The 21,826-nt window shown below is 44.9% G+C and overlaps 1 protein-coding gene across 9 annotated transcripts in view; it reads left to right on the top strand.

Moving 5' to 3' along the window:
* NAV2 (neuron navigator 2) overlaps positions 1–21,826 on the top strand; it is a 629,613-nt gene that overhangs the window by 434,287 nt on the left and 173,500 nt on the right. For 8 of the 9 annotated variants that reach the window (XM_068260211.1, XM_068260213.1, XM_068260209.1 and 5 more), the window contains 2 exons: positions 249–321; positions 11,617–11,893. In XM_068260211.1, the coding sequence (XP_068116312.1) occupies positions 249–321; positions 11,617–11,893 (350 nt within the window). Of the gene's footprint in view, positions 1–248; positions 322–11,616; positions 11,894–18,174; positions 18,244–21,826 lie in introns of all 9 variants that reach the window. The other variant, XM_068260217.1, reaches the window with a different exon arrangement.

Raw genomic sequence — 21,826 nt, 5'->3', positions numbered from 1 at the left:
GAAGTACCATTGTATGTGGTTTCAACTTCTTTTTTTTACCAAGTACAGGTGTGCCTGCAGCACAGCGGGTATAAAAGGACCCTCAGGGGGCATCTTGACTTGGAAAGCCTTGTTTGTTGTGTGACAGCAGACATTGGCGTTGTGCTCCTCAGGATTGTGCTATTCCCTTGTACTGAATTCCACAAGTCACATTGAGGAGTGTGCTGTCACTTCATTGTGTCTCACTTGTCACCTTCTGTTTTCTTTAGATTGAGAACATTGATGCATGCCTGAGCTTCCTGGCAGCCAAAGGAATTAACATACAGGGCCTGTCAGCTGAGGGTGAGTCTGCAGTGTTTATGTGCATCTGATTGGTACACGACAATGGACCTATTGATAACAGCCGCCAATCAAATGTTTGCTTTTGTGTCATCTGTGCCTATTGACACCAGGTCATCGCTCAGTGCTGGTGAGACTGGCCAGGTCACATGACTTATCGCTTCTGGTCTACTGATGACTCAAGCGGGGAATCCAGTTTTCAATGTTTTTAATAATTTATGGTAGCCATACATCTAGCGATGATGGGCAGATTCAACTGAGAGACAAATCTCTCTCTCGAATCTGATTGGAGAGAGATCAGTCAGCTACCCATACACCACAGGCTGATTTAGACAAAGACAAGACAAATGACATTTATATTGCGCTTTTCTCCAGGCGGACTCAATGCGCCAGAGCTGCAGCCACTAGGATGTGCTTTATAGGCAGTAGCAGTGTTAGGGAGACTTGCCCAAGGTCTCCTACTGAATTGCTGGCTTACTGAACAGGCAGAGCCGAGACTCTTGGTAATCGGACGAACGCGCTGCCTCGCCACTGTTCCCCCAGTGTATCACAATGCTTTGACTCCCCAGGGAGAAAACGCTATTCAATTATTATTCTTATTACACGTATGTGTGCATTTATACAATCAGGTATCCCAGAATGCTTGGAGGGGAGAATTCCGCATTGCTAATCGGCCTAGGCTTATCATCACTGTTAGGCGGGGTTGCATACCAATATACATCAATATATAGATATAGGAAGTGTTTCTCATGCTGAAACCAGGAAAATTACTTTAAAAGTGGGTACTATTAATCATTTATTACGCAGCACAGTGGCGTAGGGGTTAGCACTCTGTGCGTGGGTTTCCTACAGGCACTCCGGTTTCCTCTCACATTCCAAAAACATACAGAGAAGTTAATTGGCTCCCCCCTAAACTGTCCCTAGACTATGATACATACACTACACGATACAGACATAGGCATATGACTATGGTAGGGATTAGATTGTGAGCCCCTCCCAGGGACAGGGGCCGGGAGGTTTTGTCGCTCTTGATATTGCACGTTGTTACCGCCCCACACCCGGTCAACTACATCATCCTGAGATTTCCCAGCAGGTCTGATCGATATATTCGACCATTTTCATCCTGAAATCAGTTGAATTGTCAATTGGGCATACCTGTTGCGGTATCGATAATAATTATTGAATTGGATGGTCAATCAGCTGCCATATCACTAGATGCATGGCCACCTCTAGTGAGAAGACTATATATACTCTGTACAGCACTGCGGAAGAGGTCAGTGCTATATGAATACTAAATAATAATAATTCTACTATAGTAAAATCCCTTTACAGTAAACTCCGAGGGACCAGGAAAAATAGTTAGAGGCTTTATATACTATATCAGAATTGGTCTTACATTGTATATTCAAGCCCTATTTCATACAGCCTTATCAATCCCTGCCATGTACTGATGAGGACCAAAAGTCCGAAACAGGCTGTCTAGGGCCCAGTGCACACCAAAAACCGCCAGCAGATCCGCAAAATGCTAGCAGATTTTGAAACTCTTTTTCTTATTTTTCTGCAGCGTTTCTCCTAGCGTTTTGCGGTTTTGTGTAGCGGTTTTGGTGTAGTAGATTTCATGTATTGTTACAGTAAAGCTGTTACTGAACAGCTACTGTAACAAAAACCGCCTGGCAAACCGCTCTGAAGTGCCGTTTTTCAGAGCGGTTTGCGGTTTTCCTATACTTAACATTGAGGCAGAAACGCATCCGCAATCCAAAATCTGCAGCAGCCCGGGAGTATGCGTTTCTGCAAAACGCCTCCCGCTCTGGTGTGCACCAGCCCATTGAAATACATTACCCTAGCGGATCCGCACCCGCAAGCAGATCGCAAACCGCAGCGGAAATGCTCCGGTGTGCCCTAGGCCTAGATGTGGGTTTGATATGGCTGTGTAAAACTTAAAGCTATAGGCTTTCTATAAACCAGCGGTTCTGGATGCTTGCTTGGCTTAACAAAGGCGTAAAGGGATCATTTGCATATTTAGTGGTAGTGCATTGTGGGTAACCACAAATGTTCATTTGTAACTGCATTATTGCAAATTTCCTTCTGTTTTAAGAAGGCAATTACACCAAGCTTTGCTTTTTTAGTAGGAGGGCTTTTTGGTTCCTTTTATCCCCCTATACATTCCTAGTAGTTTGGGTCACCCTGAGCTGCTTGGTTACTCTATTGTATATTCATACAGACACATTTACTGGGACCTGAGGACTGAGTTTACTATATCCAGAGGTTTACTAGATCAGAGATCACTATAACTAGATTCTACTATATGTCACTGCGGTGTCTCTTTAACCTACTAATATGTATTGAGATGTTGAAAGAAAAGTGCAGCAGATTGCCTACCCGCTGCATTCCCCTAAGTAGCGGGACACTGGCGTTCTGTGATTAGCGCAGTCTCTCCGCTTGGCGGGCTCTTGCACCTCCCGCTAAGCTTTTTATCTAAATCTCTGAAGCAGCCAGCCCTAGGCAGTACGAAAATTGCTACACGTTATTAGAAATGGTAAATAATCAGATTAATTTGTCATGTTGGGGCGTGTCACGTGACCGCGGGCGATTGGCGCCCTCTCCCCTGGAATGACAGACCTCTGGTTCCTCGCAATCAGCTCGTGAAATATGACAATCCGGAGGATTAGAGATGTCATATTGCTCTCTGACAAAGTAAATAGCGCGGCTGAGCCGTCATTGTCCGCTCCCCGGGCGGCTCAACTGTTAATTGTCAGGATTTCAGCTGAATGGAAGAGATCTCTCGAGGTTCTTCTGCCAGCAGAAAGGTCTCTTTGTCTGCGGAAATTCCGGCCTCCCGAAATAGGTGGCGTATTCTGTGTCGCTCTATTTCTGAGACACAAGTGTGAGGCTCCCAGTACAGCCCTTGTGGCCGGTCACACACACACATAAACATGTCATCGCGGGAAGCAGGAGGGAGATGTCTGTGTTTGTGTGCCTGTCCAGTGGTCTTGTGTTACCCCCTAAAATACTACAGAGTATAGGGGAAACAGCTAGCAACCCACAGAGTGTGGTTTCCTCCAGTACATGCATATCAAGCTCCGGCCCGGGGGCCAAATCTGGCCCTCAGAGCCCTTAAATTTGGCCCTCAATTGGTTTCCCCACTTTGCATTATGTTTGGCCCGCTCTAGACCACCAGGGACGCTATATTGGAGGTTAAGACCTAGAATACCAGGGAAGCCATATGGGCGAGGAAGGGGGAAAGCACTAAACACTAGGGAACTGTATAGGGGGGGGGGAGCAACTAGACACCAGGGAACTGTAAAGGGGAGGGGGAGGCCTCTAGGCACCATGGAACTGTAAAGGGGAGGGGGGAGGCCTCTAGACACCAGGGGACTGTATAGGGGAAGGAGGACACCAGGGGAAAGGGACAGCATTAGACACCTGGGATCATTATAAGGGAGACAGGTGGCCAGTAGACATTGAGGTTGGCCCGCGAGTTGGTTCCAGTGTACGATTTCGGCCCACTTTGTATTTGAGTTTGACACCTCTGCTCTAGTAGCTGGAGATGGGATTACTTTGGGGTGGTGGACGCAATCCAGTTCATCTGTGCGTTCGACTCAGTAGCGCGTAATACACAGTAATGTAAAAGGCCGGGAATGGGGCTCGGATTGTAGCCGACATCATTTCTTACACTCAATACTAGTCTATCTGCTATCAGGGGCTGAACAGCTAATAGCTGTACACCGTGGTTAGTGTTAGCATCTAGGAGAGGGTTACCATCAGGAACTAGGAGAGGTAGGATAGTGTAAAGGTGGGTACACACGTCAGATAAAAGTCTTTGGAAAATGAAAGATCACAGACCAATTTTACCCCCATCCATGTAGTATGAGAGCCATACTCTACACAGTCTATTCTATGGAGCTGAACTCCACATCAGATGGAAATCTTTGCAAGATCCTGCACACAAAGATGCTGTACACATGCAACAGATCAGTATCTGAAAAAGATCTGTTCCTGCAAAAGATCCGTTCCTGCAAAATGCATTCATAGTCTATGATATCTGCAGATCATCATACACACCTTGTTTAACGGAAATTCATCTGCAGATCAGATCCACCAGGTTGGATCTTCAGATCTGCAGATAATTGTCTGATCTGCAGATGATGGTCCATTAAACAAGGTGTGTATGAGATCTGCAGATATCATAGACTTTGAATGCATTTTGCAGGAAAGAATCTTTTGCAGGAACTGATCTTTTGCAGATACTGATCTGTTGCATGTGTACAGCATCTTTGTGTGCAGCATCTTGCAAAGATTTTTACCTGATGGGGAGTGCAGCTCCATAGAATAGACTGTGTAGAGTATGGCTCTCATACTACATGGAAGGGGGTAAAATTGGTCTGTGATCTTTCATTTTCCAAAGACTTTTATCTGACGTGTGTACCCACCTTTAGGCATTGGGACGGAGGTTAGGCTCTGTACACACACTAAAATAAAGACCGCCCCCTGCAGAGAATCTAGTGTGTGTACAGCAGCCCCTAACACCTTCCGTCCGCTTAGCCAGCGATCTGCCTAGCAGATCAAATCAGCCGTGGACAATGTTCTTACCATTCACCTCTCCTACCATGTAACATCTCTCCTGAGCAGTTCCATCAGCCCTCTGCCATTGATTAGGTAAACGAATAAAAACCGCAAACGCAACACGCACCAAAAATGCAACAAAATTGCAGCAAAAAAAAAGAAAAAGCACCATGCATTTTCTGCACTGCCTATTGCGTTCCAAGCCTGAAATCTCCTTTATACTGTTGTATATTGGTATGTAGCTTCGCGCTACCAGTGATGTTTAGCCTAGGCTGTTTAGCTATGTGGAATTCTCCCAGTGCATTCTGGGAGACCAGGCATTATTTTCTACTGGCTTCAGAACGCTCAGCATACAAACATTTTGCACAGCTGCACCTGACAGGAGTTAAGATGTGATAAATTTCAGAATGTAAATCAGGGTAAAGAAAGATTTTACAAACACTGACTAAATCATTTGTAAGTGAATATTGTAAAAAATAAGCAATTTTATTCATTACGCTATTGTCACTACAGTTCCTCTTTGTTTTAACTACAGGACTACTCCTGCATAGAAAATAAGCAGTTAAAATCTGACAGAACAACAGGTTTTGGACTAGTCCATCTCCTCATGGGAGATTCTCACGGTTTCTTTTGTTTTTAAAATAATTTCTTGAGCTTTTTTTGCTGAAGTGGTCCTTTAATGAACTCTTTACAGATTGCCCCCAGTAGAGTACATTAGCATGTGGCCTTGCAAGGGGAAAATAGAATGAAGCCCCTTCAGTAGAGGGTAAATCACTCTGTATTCACACCTGTTAATAGGCAGAATCCCCCCTCCGTACTGGCGAGAGCACCCCGCCTTTGTCCTCCTCCGTCGCCGGGCAGACTGTGGTCCATCTTTTAACGCTTGAAATGAATCCACTTGTAAATAGAGCAAGCACCTGTTTCCGGGCTCCGTCTGCACTTGTAATTAGCGCTGTAAATCCAATGAATAGAGCTGTCTGCAGGCCACTCTCGCCCAGGCCCTGACCGTGTGACTGCCGCCTGGCTGCCATATTGTCCTCCTTTCACAGACCAGCAGCTCCATCACTCTCCATGTGTGTCAGCGTTAGGAGGGAGAGGGTCGGCCGCCCGCTCTGCTGGCCTGTGTTCAGCTCCTAAACTCTGTAACCAGGCTCAAGTCAGGAGCTAAAAACAGAAAAAGACAACAGTACCTGGCACCAAATGTAGCAGGGCAGACACACCAGGGCTGGGACCAAGATGCAGAGTGTGCTCATCCAAGAAACTTTGCCATCCAATCAATTTGAAGAAAAAAGCGGGGCACCACTCCTTTAAAAGTCCCTTTATTCCGGTGGGGGAGACAGCAGGTACATGCAGTGGGGGTATCAAGTGCCTGACAGCTGTTTCGCTGGTTTAAACCAGCTTCTTCAGAGGCAGTATGTACTGCTCTGAAGAAGCTGGTTTAAACCAGCGAAACAGCTGTCAGGCTTTTAAAGGAGTGGTGCCCCGCTTTTTTCTTCAAATTGATTTCAAGTCAGGAGCTGAGGGGATCGGATCGCTCAGAAGGAAGTCCTAGGATAAAATCAGACATAGGAAATCATCAGTAAAGCAACCCGTGTAATACGTTAATGAAGATCAGCAAAAGCATGTCTGTGTGTAAACAGGAAATCCAGGATTTTACAAAAAGAATAAAAGTTATTTTTAGATGTACTTATTTCACAGAGGGAAAACCTGGCCATACACTTATAGATTTCCACCTAATCTTCCAAAACGATTGATTCTTATCTGAATAGAATCGATTCAGAAGAAATCGATTCCTGCCACACACTGCACATCAATTGCCAATAGATTCCAACAGGGAATCCTCCTCCCCTCTCCCCCCATAGAGAGCACAGAGCAAACAAACATTCATTAGAGATGCACCTGCCAGCCACTATGTCACCATCTGTGATAAAGTTTAGACTGTAAATCAGGGAGAGGAAAGCGTTTACAATGAGTAAACACTGACCAAATTATTTGTACATCAATATTGTAAAAAATTAGCAATATTAATAATTACATTAGTAGTACAGTTCCTGTTAAACTTCATCAGATGTTCATACCTCCAGTTAGACAGACGGCAAATAATAACTCATTAGCGAAATGTAGATTTTCATGCATTTATAGATAGATGTATACTGTGGCCTGCACAAACAACAACTACTTAGAAAATGTGTTTTATAAAGTAATCCATGAAATCTACATGTCACGTGAAGTTTTGACACTTTTAATTGTTAAATACGACACTTAATAGCCCAGATGTTTAAATATCCTAAAATAGGGACAGTGGGGTGTGGCTCTAGCCCGGGGGCTGCTGGGAGCTGTGATGCGGTGCTGTCTGGGTTGGGTCTGTTGCTTTGGTCTCTGGGGGTGGGAGTTGGTTTGATGGACTGTTATCTCTCACACATGTTTTTCTGGTTACCATTGTGTGTTCCGTGTATGGAGCACATTATGTATAGAACATATAATTACCTACACCAGTGAGGTCCAGTCCTACACCCCTGTTTATCAGAGATCTCTGCTGACCTCAGTGAACATTGAAACGGACCACATGACTGGCTCGCAGAGTGTCAGGTCACTACTGTGGGTAAAATGTGAAAAACTGGCATGTTGCAGCCTTTTTTATGTAAACTTACAACTCTAGTTCACCCTTAGACAGAGCAGGATCATCCCCCAGACAACCTATGCAGGTGCCTGTGGTCTAGTGGCTGTAAAGGGGCCCACCTAACACCTTCTCTGACCTCTCTCCACTTTAGTTTATCAAAAGGACCACAAGGGGGCTTCAAATCTACAACCTTGCCTAGGGCCCCGTTACATCTTAATCCATCTCTGCCCTTAGATCTAGTAAACCCTTTCTAATTCTATGGCGGACTATGTTCAGAATGTAAATCAGGGCATTCTCCAGCATAGGTCCAGTGTTGGACATAACATCTGGCACAGCGCCAGCCTCTTTAGATCAGTCCGACACTTTGCCACCACGTTATTTAAATATTACGTGGGCACATTTTGGCCCACCGCTAGGGGGCGCCGTTGCCGGACCTAGTCCAGCGTCACCCTATGCCTGGCACTTTCATCCCCTGTGGCACCAGAAATAAACCTGAAAGAGGATCTGATTGAATTTATATCAGATGTAATGAGTGGGTAAAAGACTTACCTGTTGTCACTTTTCTATTTTAGTGTGCCGTTAACATTGTATGTCATGCTTGAAATCTCTTACGTTTGCATCTGGTCACAGGAAGTGTGCCTCAGCTTTTGATTTCCTCAGTGTACGTGAGGGTGGCAGTTATAGTTCCCTTGGAAATTCTATTCAGATTCTAACTAGCATTTTAATGTGGTGATTTGAAAATTAAACAAAGACTTGTTTGGTTGGCATGGGCAACAAGAACAAAGACTTTCTATGCTGAAGCCCATGAGGGTATTTCCAAAAGTCCACACACACGCACGCACGCACGCACGCACGCACGCACGCACACACACACACACACACACACACACCATGTCCTTGTTATTGCCGTTTTCCTACCTTGTAAGCCATTTTTTTGTAAGGGTTTACTTTATGTATGAGGTATGAATCAAGTACTATTTGTGCTGTCCATAGCATCCAGTAAGTCTCCCCCTTGCATGCAGTGGGGACATAGAAATGGTGTCACTGCTATGGACAGGTATGCCGACATCAAACCAACAAACACTGATTCAGGTAATACCTTTTATGACTATACATATACATGGTTTATTTCAAGCTTTTGAAACAATTAGTTTCTTCTTCAGGCATACAGAGTAACTAAGCAGCTCAGGGTGACCCAAACCACTAGGAATGTATAGGGGGATAAAAGAGACCGAAAAGCCCTCCTACTAATAAGCAATTCTTGCTGAAATTTGCCTTCTTGCAACAGAAGGAAATTTGCAATAATTCAGCTATAGGTGAACATTGTGATTATCCACAATGCACCGCTACAGAATATGCAAATTATATCTTCGCCTCCGTAAGCCAGACAAGCATCCAAAACCGCTGGTGTATAGCAAGCCTATAGCTTTCAATATTACACAGCCACACCCAGGGCTGCGGAGTCGGTACAAATCTTCCGACTCCAACTCCTCAGTTTCTGAAACCACGACACCGACTCCAACTCCGGGTACCCCAAATGGCTCCGACTCCTCGACTCCGACTCCTTAGTCTAATATTTTTTTTTTTTATCAATATTTTTTTATTGAATTTCCAAAGGTGAGTATAATACATATGATAACATGCTTTGAATAAAGGTAACAAATATAACAAAAATGTACTCTTGCCAAACTTTAGTTTACAGAACTTTAAAGACCCAAATCTTAATACCCTGGAGGGTAGCCTATATTGGGGTCTCAGCTTCTATATATGAACCAGATGTTTGAGCAACTTTCCCAAACACCTGTACAACCTATCTATTAACATGTTTTATCTCTCTATCTTTGTTGGTCATCACTCCTAACCAAAGATGTCATAGTTGTTATGCAGTTTACAACCGAAGTTAGCTACCATTTACCTTACATGGTTAAACACTGTGAAGACCCAGGATCTCCCAACTATGGTACCTGGGGTTACAGCTCGGTGGGAGGGCGGGCACAACCTCCTGAGGGGAAGAGAGGGTGAGGAAGGGGGGGGGGGGGGGGGCGTGGGGATCCAGATAATGCTACTCTCTTTAAGGATTAGAATTACTAATCCGTTGAAATATATACTCGCTATAGAGGTTCTTTTATTAGTTTGTCAGTTCTTCCCAGTTAAAGGACCATACGTCTAAGTGAGTGGGCTGGTTATTACGGAGCTTAAGCAGCTTTTCCATCTGTAGGTTGAATTTAAGCATGCCTACTAGTTGGTTTATGTGAGGCCTTTCTATTTGTTTCCAGTTGAAAACAATTAGTTGTCGAGCGATACACAGGATGTGTGTAGAGATTAACCTCCGATTTTTTGGGATTAGGTCTAGATCCATGGCGAAAAGGGCCATTTTGGGATTTAGTGTGAAGCTGACTCCTAGGATTTTATTTAGTATGTTTTCTACTTCCTCCCAGAATGGGCGAATCATGGGGCAATCCCATATTATGTGAACTAGCATGCCTGTGTGGGAACATTGTCTCCAACAGAGGTGCGAGACATCGGAGGAGAAATTAGAAAGCTTCACTGGGGTGTAGTACCATTTTGTGAGAATTTTCTGAGCTGTCTCGATGTGTGAGGCACATTTTGAGTATTTCTTTATATTTAGAATGGCTTTGGTTAGCTCTTCCAAAGTTACCGAGGTGTCCTTAGTCTAATATTTAACAGGGCTGTGGATTTTGTACAAAAATCATCCGACTCCGACTCACGACTCCAACTCCTCAGTTTATGAAAACAACGACTCCAACTCCGACTCCACAGCCCTGGCCACACCAACCCCATATGTAGACAGCCTGTTTCGGGCTTTTGGCCCTCATCACTACATGGCAGGGGTTGATATGGCTGTATGTATTCAGGCATGATACAGAAGTGGATCAGAACCGTGCCAACTGGGTGGGGAAAGGAAGGGGTGTTAAATTCTTAACTGATCCGAGGTGATCGGGTCACAGGTTATACTCCGCCGCCCTCCTCTCGAGCACAGTAGCGGCCATGTTTCTGAAGTCTGCCGAAGCTCTTAGGAAAGGTCCGCCTGCATTGCCGTGGCCTGTCCCAAGCTCAGCAGCCATCAATTAAGCAAGGGTGGGTCACTGCAATGCAGATCGAGGTTGCCAGACCCTCAGCAGAGATTTTATTTATTTATTTATTTTTTATAAAAAAAACATGCTACGGTTGCAATTCTGGGGGATCGGATCAGGTAAGTATGTCATGACATGCTCTGTCTTTTTAGACTTTAAAGAGGAACTCCAGTGAAAATAACGTAATGAAAAAAGTGCTTAATTTTTACAATAATTATGTATAAGTGATTTAGTCAGTGTTTGCCCATTGTAAAATCTTTCCTCTCCCTGATTTACATTGTGACATTTATCACATGGTGACATTTTTACAGCTGGCAGGTGATGTCACTGGAAGGAGATGATGCATTTTTGGCAGTTGAAAAAAGCTGTTATTTCCTACAGTGCAAAAAGGCTCCCACAGTGTGATGTCAGCACCCTGGTGCTGACATCACACTGTGAGAGGGGTTTCACCACAATATCAGCCATACAGAGCCCCCTGATGATCCGTTTGTGAAAAGGAAGAGATTTCTCATGGGAAAGGGGGTATCAGCTACTGATTGGGATGAAGTTCAATCCTTGGTCATGCTTTCTCTTTAAGTACTCTTTAAAGGTATTACCAGAATCATCGTTTGTTGGCTTGATGTCGGTGTATATGTTCAAGACTAACACTGCGAAGCAGGTCAGTTCATCGCTTAGCATCGAAGCTGGGCGCCATCATAGCACTAGTGCTATGCTGTGCTCCCTGCGTAAGAGTAATTTGGGGACCTGGTGATCACCAGACCCCAAGTTACACCTCCCCGGTGGCACTAAAAACAATTCCTTCTCCAAGTTGTAGCAAGTCGGAGGGGGAATAGTATTTAGTGCCGCTGGGGATTTTTACGGAAGCAGGCTGAGTCATGCGGCTTCACCCTGCGCCCAGCTCACCAGCGGTGACATAATACACGCTAACACTGGGCCATACTTCTACTGCTATGGACAGAACTTCTCTGTATTCCCTGGCTGTGCGGTGCTGTAACTCTCCTCCATGCTTTTGTCTTGCAGAGATCAGAAATGGGAATCTGAAAGCCATCCTAGGCCTGTTCTTCAGCTTGTCCCGGTTCAAGCAGCAGCAACAGCAGCAACAGCCTCAGAAACAGCCTCAGACCTATCACCACCAGCCCCCTCCGGGCAGCCAGCATTCAGGGACGCCGTGCCAGCAGCCGTATCACTCCTCCAGCACCCTCCATGCCCAATCCTACTCCCCCACACCAGTCCAGTGCCAACAACCACAGCAACCTCCCCCGTCACAGATGAAAGCACAAACGGAAATGCATTCCAGGTACGGCCCACATACACCTGTCTGTAGTCAGAGCTGGTAGTTTGGCACCTCAGTAGCTCACTCGTGTGTTTTAAAAGATACCTAAAGTGAGAGGGATGTGGAGGCCGCCATATTTATTTCCTTTTGCTTTGCTGTCCTGTTGATCTCTGGCTGCAGTAGTGTCTGAACAACACCAGAAACAAGCATGCAGCTAATCCAGTCAGACCACCTATGTATGCTTGTTCAGGGTCTACGGCTAAAGGAGGCAGAGGATCAACAGGACAGCCATATATACAGCTGAACCTTTACATTTTTCTTCTTAAAGAGAGCCCGAGGTGGGCTCATAAAATGAAAAAAAAAAACCTAGGCTACCTGATTCGGGGGGCTGAGCAAATCAGGTAGCCGCAAGAAACGCCGCACTGGCCCACTTTCACTTTCGTGACCTCTGGTTCACGATGCTGGAATGAGAGACTCATTCTCTTATTCACAGCGTGCAGGGAGGCCGGGGAGGGGCAGGAGGCGTGGCCAGAGAGAGAGATGTCCAATAGCAGCTCTAGAGACCCTGCAGGACCGCCCCTGGCAGACATTTTGAACAGGGAATCCTTCTCCTATTTACCCTCCGAGATAGCGACAAATATTGTCACTAATCTCAGGTGGCTATAGCGCGGGGGGGTGGGGGCAGAGAGCAGCGGTTGGGGGACACAAAGGCATGTCATTAGGCAGAGAATATGCCTTTGTGTCCTATCTCCCCCCCCAAAAAAAACACCCCGGGTTCTCTTTAAGGGAGTCATCAGGGAAAGTATAGTAAAATGAGTGGTACTTACCGGGGGCTTCCTCCAGCTCCAAGCTCCCAGCATGTCCCTCGCCGCACCTCTGCCCGCAGCCGTTCGCCACAGGTCCGTCCCGGTCTCCGGCGATGACGTCAGAGCGACCTCCAGGTGGCTCAGTACTGCTCCTGCGTGAGCGGCACTGTCAATTACCGACACGTGGGCCGGAGCGGACTGCGCAAGCGCAGAGCTACTGCGCCTGCGCAGTCCGCTCCAGCCCACATGGCGGTGATTGACAGCGCCGCTCGTGCAGGCGCATTACAGGCCGACCTGGAGGTCACTTTGACGTCATCGCCGGGGACCGGGACGGACCTGTGGCGAACGGCTGCGGGCAGATGTGCGGCGAGGGACATGCTGGGAGCTTGGAGCTGGAGGAAGCCCCCGGTAAGTACCACTCATTTTACTATACTTTCCCTGATGACTCCTTTAAAGTGAATGGGAACCGCATTTAAAAAAAAAAAAAAAAGGAGAGGGAAGGCTCTGGGTTGTATAGTGCCTTCCGTCTCCTCTCTCGGTGTCCTCTATCCTGTACTGGCTCCCCCCTGTTTCCATCACCACTGAAAGGGTATTTGGAAGTCTTCGGGAGCCGTGTCCTCCCGAAGACGTGCTGCTCCATACTGCACAGGCGTGAGCGTGCAAGAGAGCGTGCTTGCGCAGGCGCAGTACAGGGCCGCCCTTCTTCAGGAGCACTCGGGCTCCCTGAAGACTTCTGAAGCCTCCTTCGGCCGGGTAAAGCAGTATTTGACTAATTTAGTCAAATACTGCTACAGGGCGAGCCAGCACTGGAACGAGGGGACCAGGAGAGGAGTGGGAAGGCTCTATAGGACTCAGAGCCTTCCCTCTCCTTGGGTAAGTATCTGTCTCATTTTTTTAAATGCGGTTCCCATTCACTTTAACTAAAACAATTGTACTGTTTGACAAATACCGTAATTTCAATCCATAATACACTAATTGATTTTATGAAAAATTGATCAGCTAATTATGAAAATGTTTGAGAAAATTGAATGAAGACGTAAAATGTTTCTACACAATTGGTTGCTTTATTGAATAGATGGGAAAACTGAATGATTTGGCTGTATTGTGTATGGCCATCTTATGACTGTTTTGCTATTCACAATCTCGTGACACTCGTGCTTAGTGTGTACGCTGAAAGAACCACTGTCACGAAAATGTTTTAAATTTAACATACATATCAAATTTACTTTTCTCTCAGAGCATAATGCGTTATAATTTTTTTTTCTGATTTTGCTTTTACTTACAATAGATAGTATGAAGTTGACAGATCTCACAGGTTGTGGACTAGTCTTTCTCCTCATGGGGGGTTCTCAATATTACCTTTATGCTTTACAAAATCACTCCCTGGAAAGGATCTATACAAAGTCCCCGTTCACACTTGCGTTTTGGCAAATAAACGGACCGGATCCTGATCGGATCCTGACCTGATCCTGATCAGAACCGTACGGTTCCGATCCGGATCCGGTCCGTTTGTATCAGGCATGCATCAGGCTGCCATCCGGATCCGTGGGCAAAAAATAGCGAAATTTAAAAAAAAAATGTTGGGGTCAGCAGAAGGTGCACCTGGTGCACGTGTAGAATCAGGTTCCTCCGCTGTAGGCCTCACCTCCACCTCCGACATTCTGCCAAACCGCTCCAGCACGTCTGTCACTGCTGCTCCACTCCAGACATGCTTGGCCCATGTGTCCCCATCTGAAATGGCCGCTTGCATACGCATAGGAAGTGGGGTAGAATGTCAGGTGTTTGTAGGCAGTGTGTTCTGTGCCTTCCATTCCCCATTGGTTTCTGTGTGCCTGATGGTGCTGTCAGGCTCCGGTCAGGATGCGTGGGCCGGAGATCCAGACCCAAAAAATAGTGCATGTTGGAAAAGAGTCTGGATCCGATCCGGCTCCGTACTGTACGGAACGGACACGTGTGAACGTCCGCATAGACTTTACATTGCTATGCGGATCGTACATTCCATTTGTACAGTATGCGGTCCGGATCAGATCCGGAAAATCCGGATAGCGAACGCTAATGTGAACCGGGCCAAAGATATTTTCACTACTAGTTTTCACACTATTTTTTTCACATAATATTTTCAGCTGGACTGACCAACTGCAGTTCAGTAGGTGCTTTTGTAATTAAAGATATACCCAAGAATCCCCCATGAAGAGATAAAATAGTCCAAAACCTGTCAGATCTGTCAGCTTTTCACTAACTACTGTGCCAGCAATGTAGGAAAAAAGTAATTTATATTGCTTTTTTACTCTGGGAGAAGTCTACAGTACATTTTATATGCATGTATTTAACATTTTACATTTTTTCATGGTAGTTGTCCTTAAAGCAAAAAGTGATTGGAGCCTAATGCTGGGAATACACGGTTCTGAGCAATTTAGATGGCTCGAGAGATAATTTCCGACACGTCCGATCTCCCGCCCGATTGTTTCCGCGCTCAATTCTGAACGGGGGACAATGGAAGAAGATAAGAAAAATGAGCGGCAGATAATAGAATCGCCCGCAGAATCGAGTGGGAAAAAACGTTTGGGCGCGGAATCGAGCGCCAGAATGTTACTGTATATTCACAGCATTACAAACGATCACCTGATCAGATCGATCACATGCTGCTACAGGAGCTGCACTATTTATAAAACCGCTGACCGCAGACGTCGGCCTCGTCACTGATGTTATAAATAACCTGTCTGTGAACTGAGTCTGATTGGTCATTGGACTTCGATCCCGGAAGATGAAGCCTTTAGGAGATCAGATCTATAAATCACAGTGTACCTTGACAGACAGAGATTAGATCAGAGGCGCGCAGGCCGTGGATTGGACGTGACCCCGCTGACTGGTCGCCCGGGCAGGTTCCCATGACATCACACAGAATGCTGTCCTTTGTAGCGGTGAAAAATTGTGCAATTAGCTGATTACCCCGAGCAAAATAGGGCCTGTAATACAAAACCACTTCTTTTCATGTCCTCCAAGGGAAAATCTCCTGCAAACATGAACTTATGCTGCACGGAAGACACAAACATATCCTTATCAGCTAAACTCTGCTGGAGCGTCTGGGACTTGTGTCCCGTCAGACATTTCTGTGCCCTGACAGAAAAAATAAGAGAGTGAGGTCCTATTTCCACTGGCCGCGAATCGTTGCTGTTTACTGCACACAATTTCAGATGTGGAATCGCAACCTATTGAAATCATGCAGTTGAATCACGTGCGGCCAAAAATAATATAGCCGTGGATAGCGTGACAAAAGCGATTCGGCTGTGGTTTCACAGCAGCACATGTGTCACGTCTGATATGGCACCCAGTGGAAAATGGCCCTTAAAGTGGATCCGAGATAAACTTTTACTCATTGCATAATTGTGTTCCTTTCATATAGTTTATAGGGCATTCCTCAAGCCAAATACTTTTTTTGTTTTGTTTTAATACTCTAATTCCCTATAAACTAAACAAGCCTCGCCCACAGCTCCTTTTGTGCCTTGGCACTGTAGCAAGGGCTTATGGGAGCTAAGTCTGGGCAGGAGGAGGAGGAGGTTACTAGCCAGAGATATCAGAGGTAGAGGGGAGGAGGGAGGAGGAGAGGGGACTGAATTTACACACAGGCATCTACAGCCCTCAGCCTGTGACAATGTGACAAACAGAATATGGCTGCCTTCATTGTATCACAGGAATAAATAATCATAAAATGTTGAAGCTGTTTGTAGCTAAATATGTTGTGTAAACTAGCTAAACTTTAGATAAGATATGTAGACAAGTTACTTGTTATAGTTTAATTTTTCATCTCGGATCCGCTTTAACATTTAAGGACAACTGAAGTGAGAAGGATATGGAGGCTGCCATATTTATTTCCTTTTAAACAATACCAGTTGCCTGGCAGTCCTGCTGATCTATATGGATCTACCAGAAACAAGCATGACAATGATATCAAAAACACTGGATCTGCTGCTTGCTTGTTCAGGGGCTACGGCTAATCGTATTAGAGGCAGGGGCGTAGCAATAGGGGGTGCAGAGGTAGCGACCGCATCGGGGCCCTTGGGCAAGAGGGGCCCCGAAGGGCCCTCCCTTAACTACAGAATTAGCTCTCTATTAGTCCAATGCTCATATTAATGACTTCTGTAGATACTTTGAATAGTGGTAATTATTAACAAACTGTTCCCCATCCCCTTCTTGCACCTCTGACTCTGTAGTTGCCATTGGCAGATTTTGGTGCGCCGTATAAATTGTTATGTATAGAGTGCTTGGGGTGCCCCATTGTAAAACTTGCATCTGGGCCCACAGCTCCTTAGCTACGCCACTGATTAGAGGCAGAGGATCAGCAGGGCTGCCAGGCAACTGGTATTGCTTAAAAGGAAATAAATATGTCATCCTCCCTCTCACTATAGTTGTCCTTTAAAACAACAGTCTGTATAGATAGATGGTATTGGTCAGAGCATTGATATTATTGAATTATTAATATTATTTAAAGGTGCCCATTAATCTCCTGAATAAGCGATCGTACGATTGATCAGATTGGGTGCAGTTAGTGTCGAAGATCAACGATCGTTCTGTCGACCTGAAATTCGGAATGATTATTTTAGTCTAAAGGGATTACTTCTCATTTTCCCCTCTGTTGGTGGGCCTGAATGATCAATGAAAATTTTACATTGCAGAACCACTTACACCATCACTAAGTACCTCCCACTGGTCAACCATTACAAGGTCGGTACTCGGCAAACCTATCATCACATGACTAGAGTTGGGTCAGCTGGCCAGAGGGAACAACTAAGTGAGGGAGGAAGAGGCGGGCTCTACTTATAACTCCACAAACAGTCGGACACAGGTTCACTTTAAAGCACACCATCAGGCACCCTAGGCAGGTGCCTGGAGCTTAGTGGGTTTCAAGGGGCCCAGCTGCCACCTTCTCTGACCTCTCTTCACTTCAGCTTACCAAAAAGACCACAAGGGGGCCCCAAATTTACTACCTTGCCTAGGGCCTTATTACAGCTTAATCCATCTCTGCCTCTGTGTCTTCTTGGTCCTCTATGTTGTTGCTGTAGTTGCGGCTATTGCACATGCCCGGGGGCTCCAAGATGGATCTCGGACCATCTACAGGCTCCCTCTACTAAGGTAAGTATCTAACTTTTTTTTTTCGTTACCGGTTTCCTTTAAGATGTATTAAACAACTCTATTACAGGTACTCTTTTGAACAGGGCTGTTTCCACAGCAGGACTAGAGGAGATATAAACTGCTTTTCTTCCTAATGAGAGCTTCTCGTGTTACATGCTATCCTCTCGCAGCCCCTCCCTGCTGGTCGGCCTTGGCAAACGCCCTTTGTGCCCCTTTAATAATGCTATTGAGGATATTCTCCTTGGGCAAGTGCTTGTGAGCCGGGTGTCTGGGGCTGTTGAAAGGATCGTGCAGATTGCTGCAGGCTGGGCGATCTATCACACTGATTGCTGCTATTTTTCCTCCTCTATATTCCATCCCGCTGTGCAGCTCTTCCTCCAAAGAGCCGAGAGAGGTCAAGTTTCTGCGCTTCTCTCTGGGACAGAGAAAATGCTCGCGGTCAGTGTCCAATGATGGACAGGGTGCTGTGTACTCTGTGCACACAATAACACACTCATCAGCGTAACACACACACACTAACACACTCATCAGACCATTGCTGGACTTAATTTAACCTTTTGCCGTGCATTGCTTTCATTTGTTTTTGAATTACACTATTAATATATATAATCTTATTAAATGTTAACTGTAATATTTATTTTATAAATAGAAGTTTTTTATACAATTTTTACAAGTTTTTTTCCCTTCAATTAAACATGCTTGCTGTGCTGTAGTTTTATGATATACTTACTATACAGAAACATAGATAGCCCTGCCTCTTTGTCAAACGAGTGGAATTAGAAATATAATCTGCATAAACAAATACAGAACATAGAACAGTGAATTTCTTCAGCAACTATATGTGGAGTAAAGACTTTTCATTGCGTGCTGTGCAAGAGTTCGGTTTAAAGGGTAAGTGTATTTTTAGCATAGTGGATAGCTCTGTAGGTTTACAGTGCTGGGTCCCTGTTTCTAATCCCAGCCAGGGCACTAACTGTACGGAGTTAGTATGTTCTCTCCGTATCCGCATGGGTTTTCTTCCAGGATTCCGGTTCCTTCCCACACCCCCAAAAACAGACAGATAAGCTAATAGTCCTCCCCCTAAAATTTGGCCCATATATGCTTATACTAGGGATATGATTGTGAGCTCCTTTGATGGAGTTAATAACAAGACTATATACTTTTGTAAAGGATGACTAAATCTGTTAACACGGGGATGCAGAGACATTACAGATGGTGTACAGTGTACACATTATACAAGCAGCCAGGGGAAACCTCATGTTTCTCAAAGTCGCATTGTTGAATTTGGAGCAATTTGTTTCATATTTAACATATCTATGTGATAGATGCACCGATAAAATCCTGTTTAGAAAAGACTTAAAAAAATACTTTTTTTTTACAAATTACAGTTCTAAATATATACATTTACAAATGAGTGTTTTATTTTTAAGTATTAATAAAATTCTCGTTAAATATAAAACTTCATAGACATTCTGCTTAGCACCCAGGCAGTCATTGTGTTCTGTTCTGTGGAAAGGGTGGGGAGGGAGAGCAGGTGGCGCCCACTGCAGGGAGTTCCTGTTGTAAGAAAATATGTCAGGTGTGGGCACTCCATCCCGCTAAATTGTAACATCGGGTGACACCTGTTCACGCTTTTGATTTCTATCACGCACACTCGTTTGGGTCGGGAAAATGAGTACATAGCCTTAGGGTGTGTACACACAATATGAGTCCCGTTGCTCAATAATACCGCACGTGGACTTAGTGTCCATAGAATTTCTCTCCTGTTTTTACATCAGTACTTAGGCGTATCTTCACCACTAATGAATGGTTTAGCACTGGCCACTATATGACTGTGTGGTGTGATAGGCTCCTAACGATTTTCATTAGATATCTGAAGGATAATGAAAGAGTTCTTATAAAGGCTTGACCAATGGATGTCCAGCTCAAGGATGGGCCAGTGAAGCAACATTTGTACACCTGTTGTCATGAGTGGTCTATAGACAGCTAGTTCTTGAGGCCTCCATCTGATGTCTGAAGGCTCCTTCAGATGTTCCTCATTGGTGATACGGTGATGAGCACTAACTCGTTAGTCATAGATAAGGCTTTGGTCCATCCAGGTTGCCTCTTGGCAATAGTAAGATTACTACTAAATGTGTTGGTTTAGCGTTGGACATGTTGGTCCTCATTTCTCTTAGCTTACTTCAGATCAAAGCCCGTTATTAGACTTTACAGCCTGGCCAGGCCCTACGAAACAGATGTTTTCTCCAGCCAGCCTTCAAATTTGCTATTGCCACACATTTAAAAACGAGTGGAAAACAAGGTTTGGTCTCTTTTCTTCCCCCCAGGCTAAATTTAACGAACACAAATCAGCGTTAGGCGTGAGATTCCCCGGCATCAAACAGAACACGCTAAGATCATCACCCCGTGTCATGTAACTGAGAACACACAGCCCTCAACTGTAACTTGTGGATTGATTTGTGTTCAGCTTCTGACATGACAAGAGCTGAGGCCCCAGGGGGGGACAATTTTCTCCACACTGAGCTGGATACCTATAGATATATAGGTATAAAACACAACGTATAATATAGGAGAGCCAGGGAAGGTTCAAAGTGAGAAGATACATTTATAGAAAAGATCAGGGATCTCACTTACAGGGGTGGACTCACATAGCTGGCCTTGTTACATTTAGTAAAAAGCCAACTTATGAGGGATCAGGTAGATATAGACGTACAATATAGGCAAGCCCATCAAAGGATATTTTATGACATGTGATACCATCTCAAAATTGTCAGATCAATTATTTAACTATGCTGGATTACTGATTTTGTTACTTTGTAGAGGAGGGAGTGCCCACTGTTTACAAACACTTCTGTGGTGTTCCTACATCTGACCTGTAAATGGCACTGTCATTATTGTTTAATGCATAAGATTATCTATACTGTGGTGGGTTGTTGGTTCCTGTTCTGCAGGAACATGGAGAGAAGAGGCTGCTTATATAGAGCATTAGTGAACCCTGTAAATAAACCAACTTTCAGTTATTTTGCCTCCGACTACAAGTCCCACAATGCATTTGCCTTTATGAGTCATGACTGTGGCTGTCAGACTCCTGCAATGCATTGTGGGACTCGTAGTTCCGTAACAGCTGGAGGGCCAAGTTTGCCCATCCCTGATCTAGCCTACTGTTTAGAAGGGTTTGGTCAGGGTTAGGTATACATTAGAAGGATTAGTGTTGGGACATTAGGTCAATGGAAGGCAGCTTTGTAGGTTAAGGTTAGGAGGCTAGGGTTAGGTATCAGGAAGTGTTAAATATTATCCTATTTTGGAGGGCAGGATCTGGCCCAGAGCCTTTTTTTGCTTTTTTTTAAATATTTTGTGGTTACTGTGATTGGCTCTCATCACAGGGTCAGGAGCCAATGGAATTAGGTAGGTGAGTTTAATAGTGACAGAAGCACAATTGTAGGGGGAGCAAATGGAGCCAGGCTGTTAAAATCTCCTCCCTTGCCGAGATTAGAGGCTGTAAACTGGGCGATCATTTCTATACAAACTGGTTAAAGTGCTATGAAACTCAAAATGTCATCTCCACAAATATTAAGCAAAGCATAAAACTAATAGAAACCCGGTATAAAGTCACTGGAAGGTTCTTAACTCAAAGTTCCATTTTGCTAAACCTAACTGATAACATTGCTGTTGCCAGGACAAATTAGGCATTGTAATGTGGTATTTGTAACACAAAGCAGAGACACTCCCCCTGTATCTAGGGGTAGGCAGAACACTCTCTGCTTTGTCTGCTCTGCAAATAATTATAAGACAATCTGACCTCAATAAGTTTGCAAGTGAAGTGGAGCTTTGCGTTATGAACCCTTCCAGTGACTTTATAATTCCTTTTTTACCAGTTGCATGCTGTGTTTAATCTTGTAAAGCAGAGGTGAAATTGTAAGTTTCATACCACTTACTGTACATAGGAAGGTTAGGGCGGGGGATGTAAATCTGAGGCTTTGGGGTGGTGGTACCCCATTAACGGGCAGACCAAACTGAAACT

This window comes from Hyperolius riggenbachi, chromosome 11 (genome assembly GCF_040937935.1).
Source record: "Hyperolius riggenbachi isolate aHypRig1 chromosome 11, aHypRig1.pri, whole genome shotgun sequence".
Taxonomy (NCBI): Eukaryota; Metazoa; Chordata; class Amphibia; order Anura; family Hyperoliidae; genus Hyperolius; species Hyperolius riggenbachi.
Note: the sequence above shows the minus strand (reverse complement) of the source record. Positions and strands in the feature narration are given on the sequence as shown.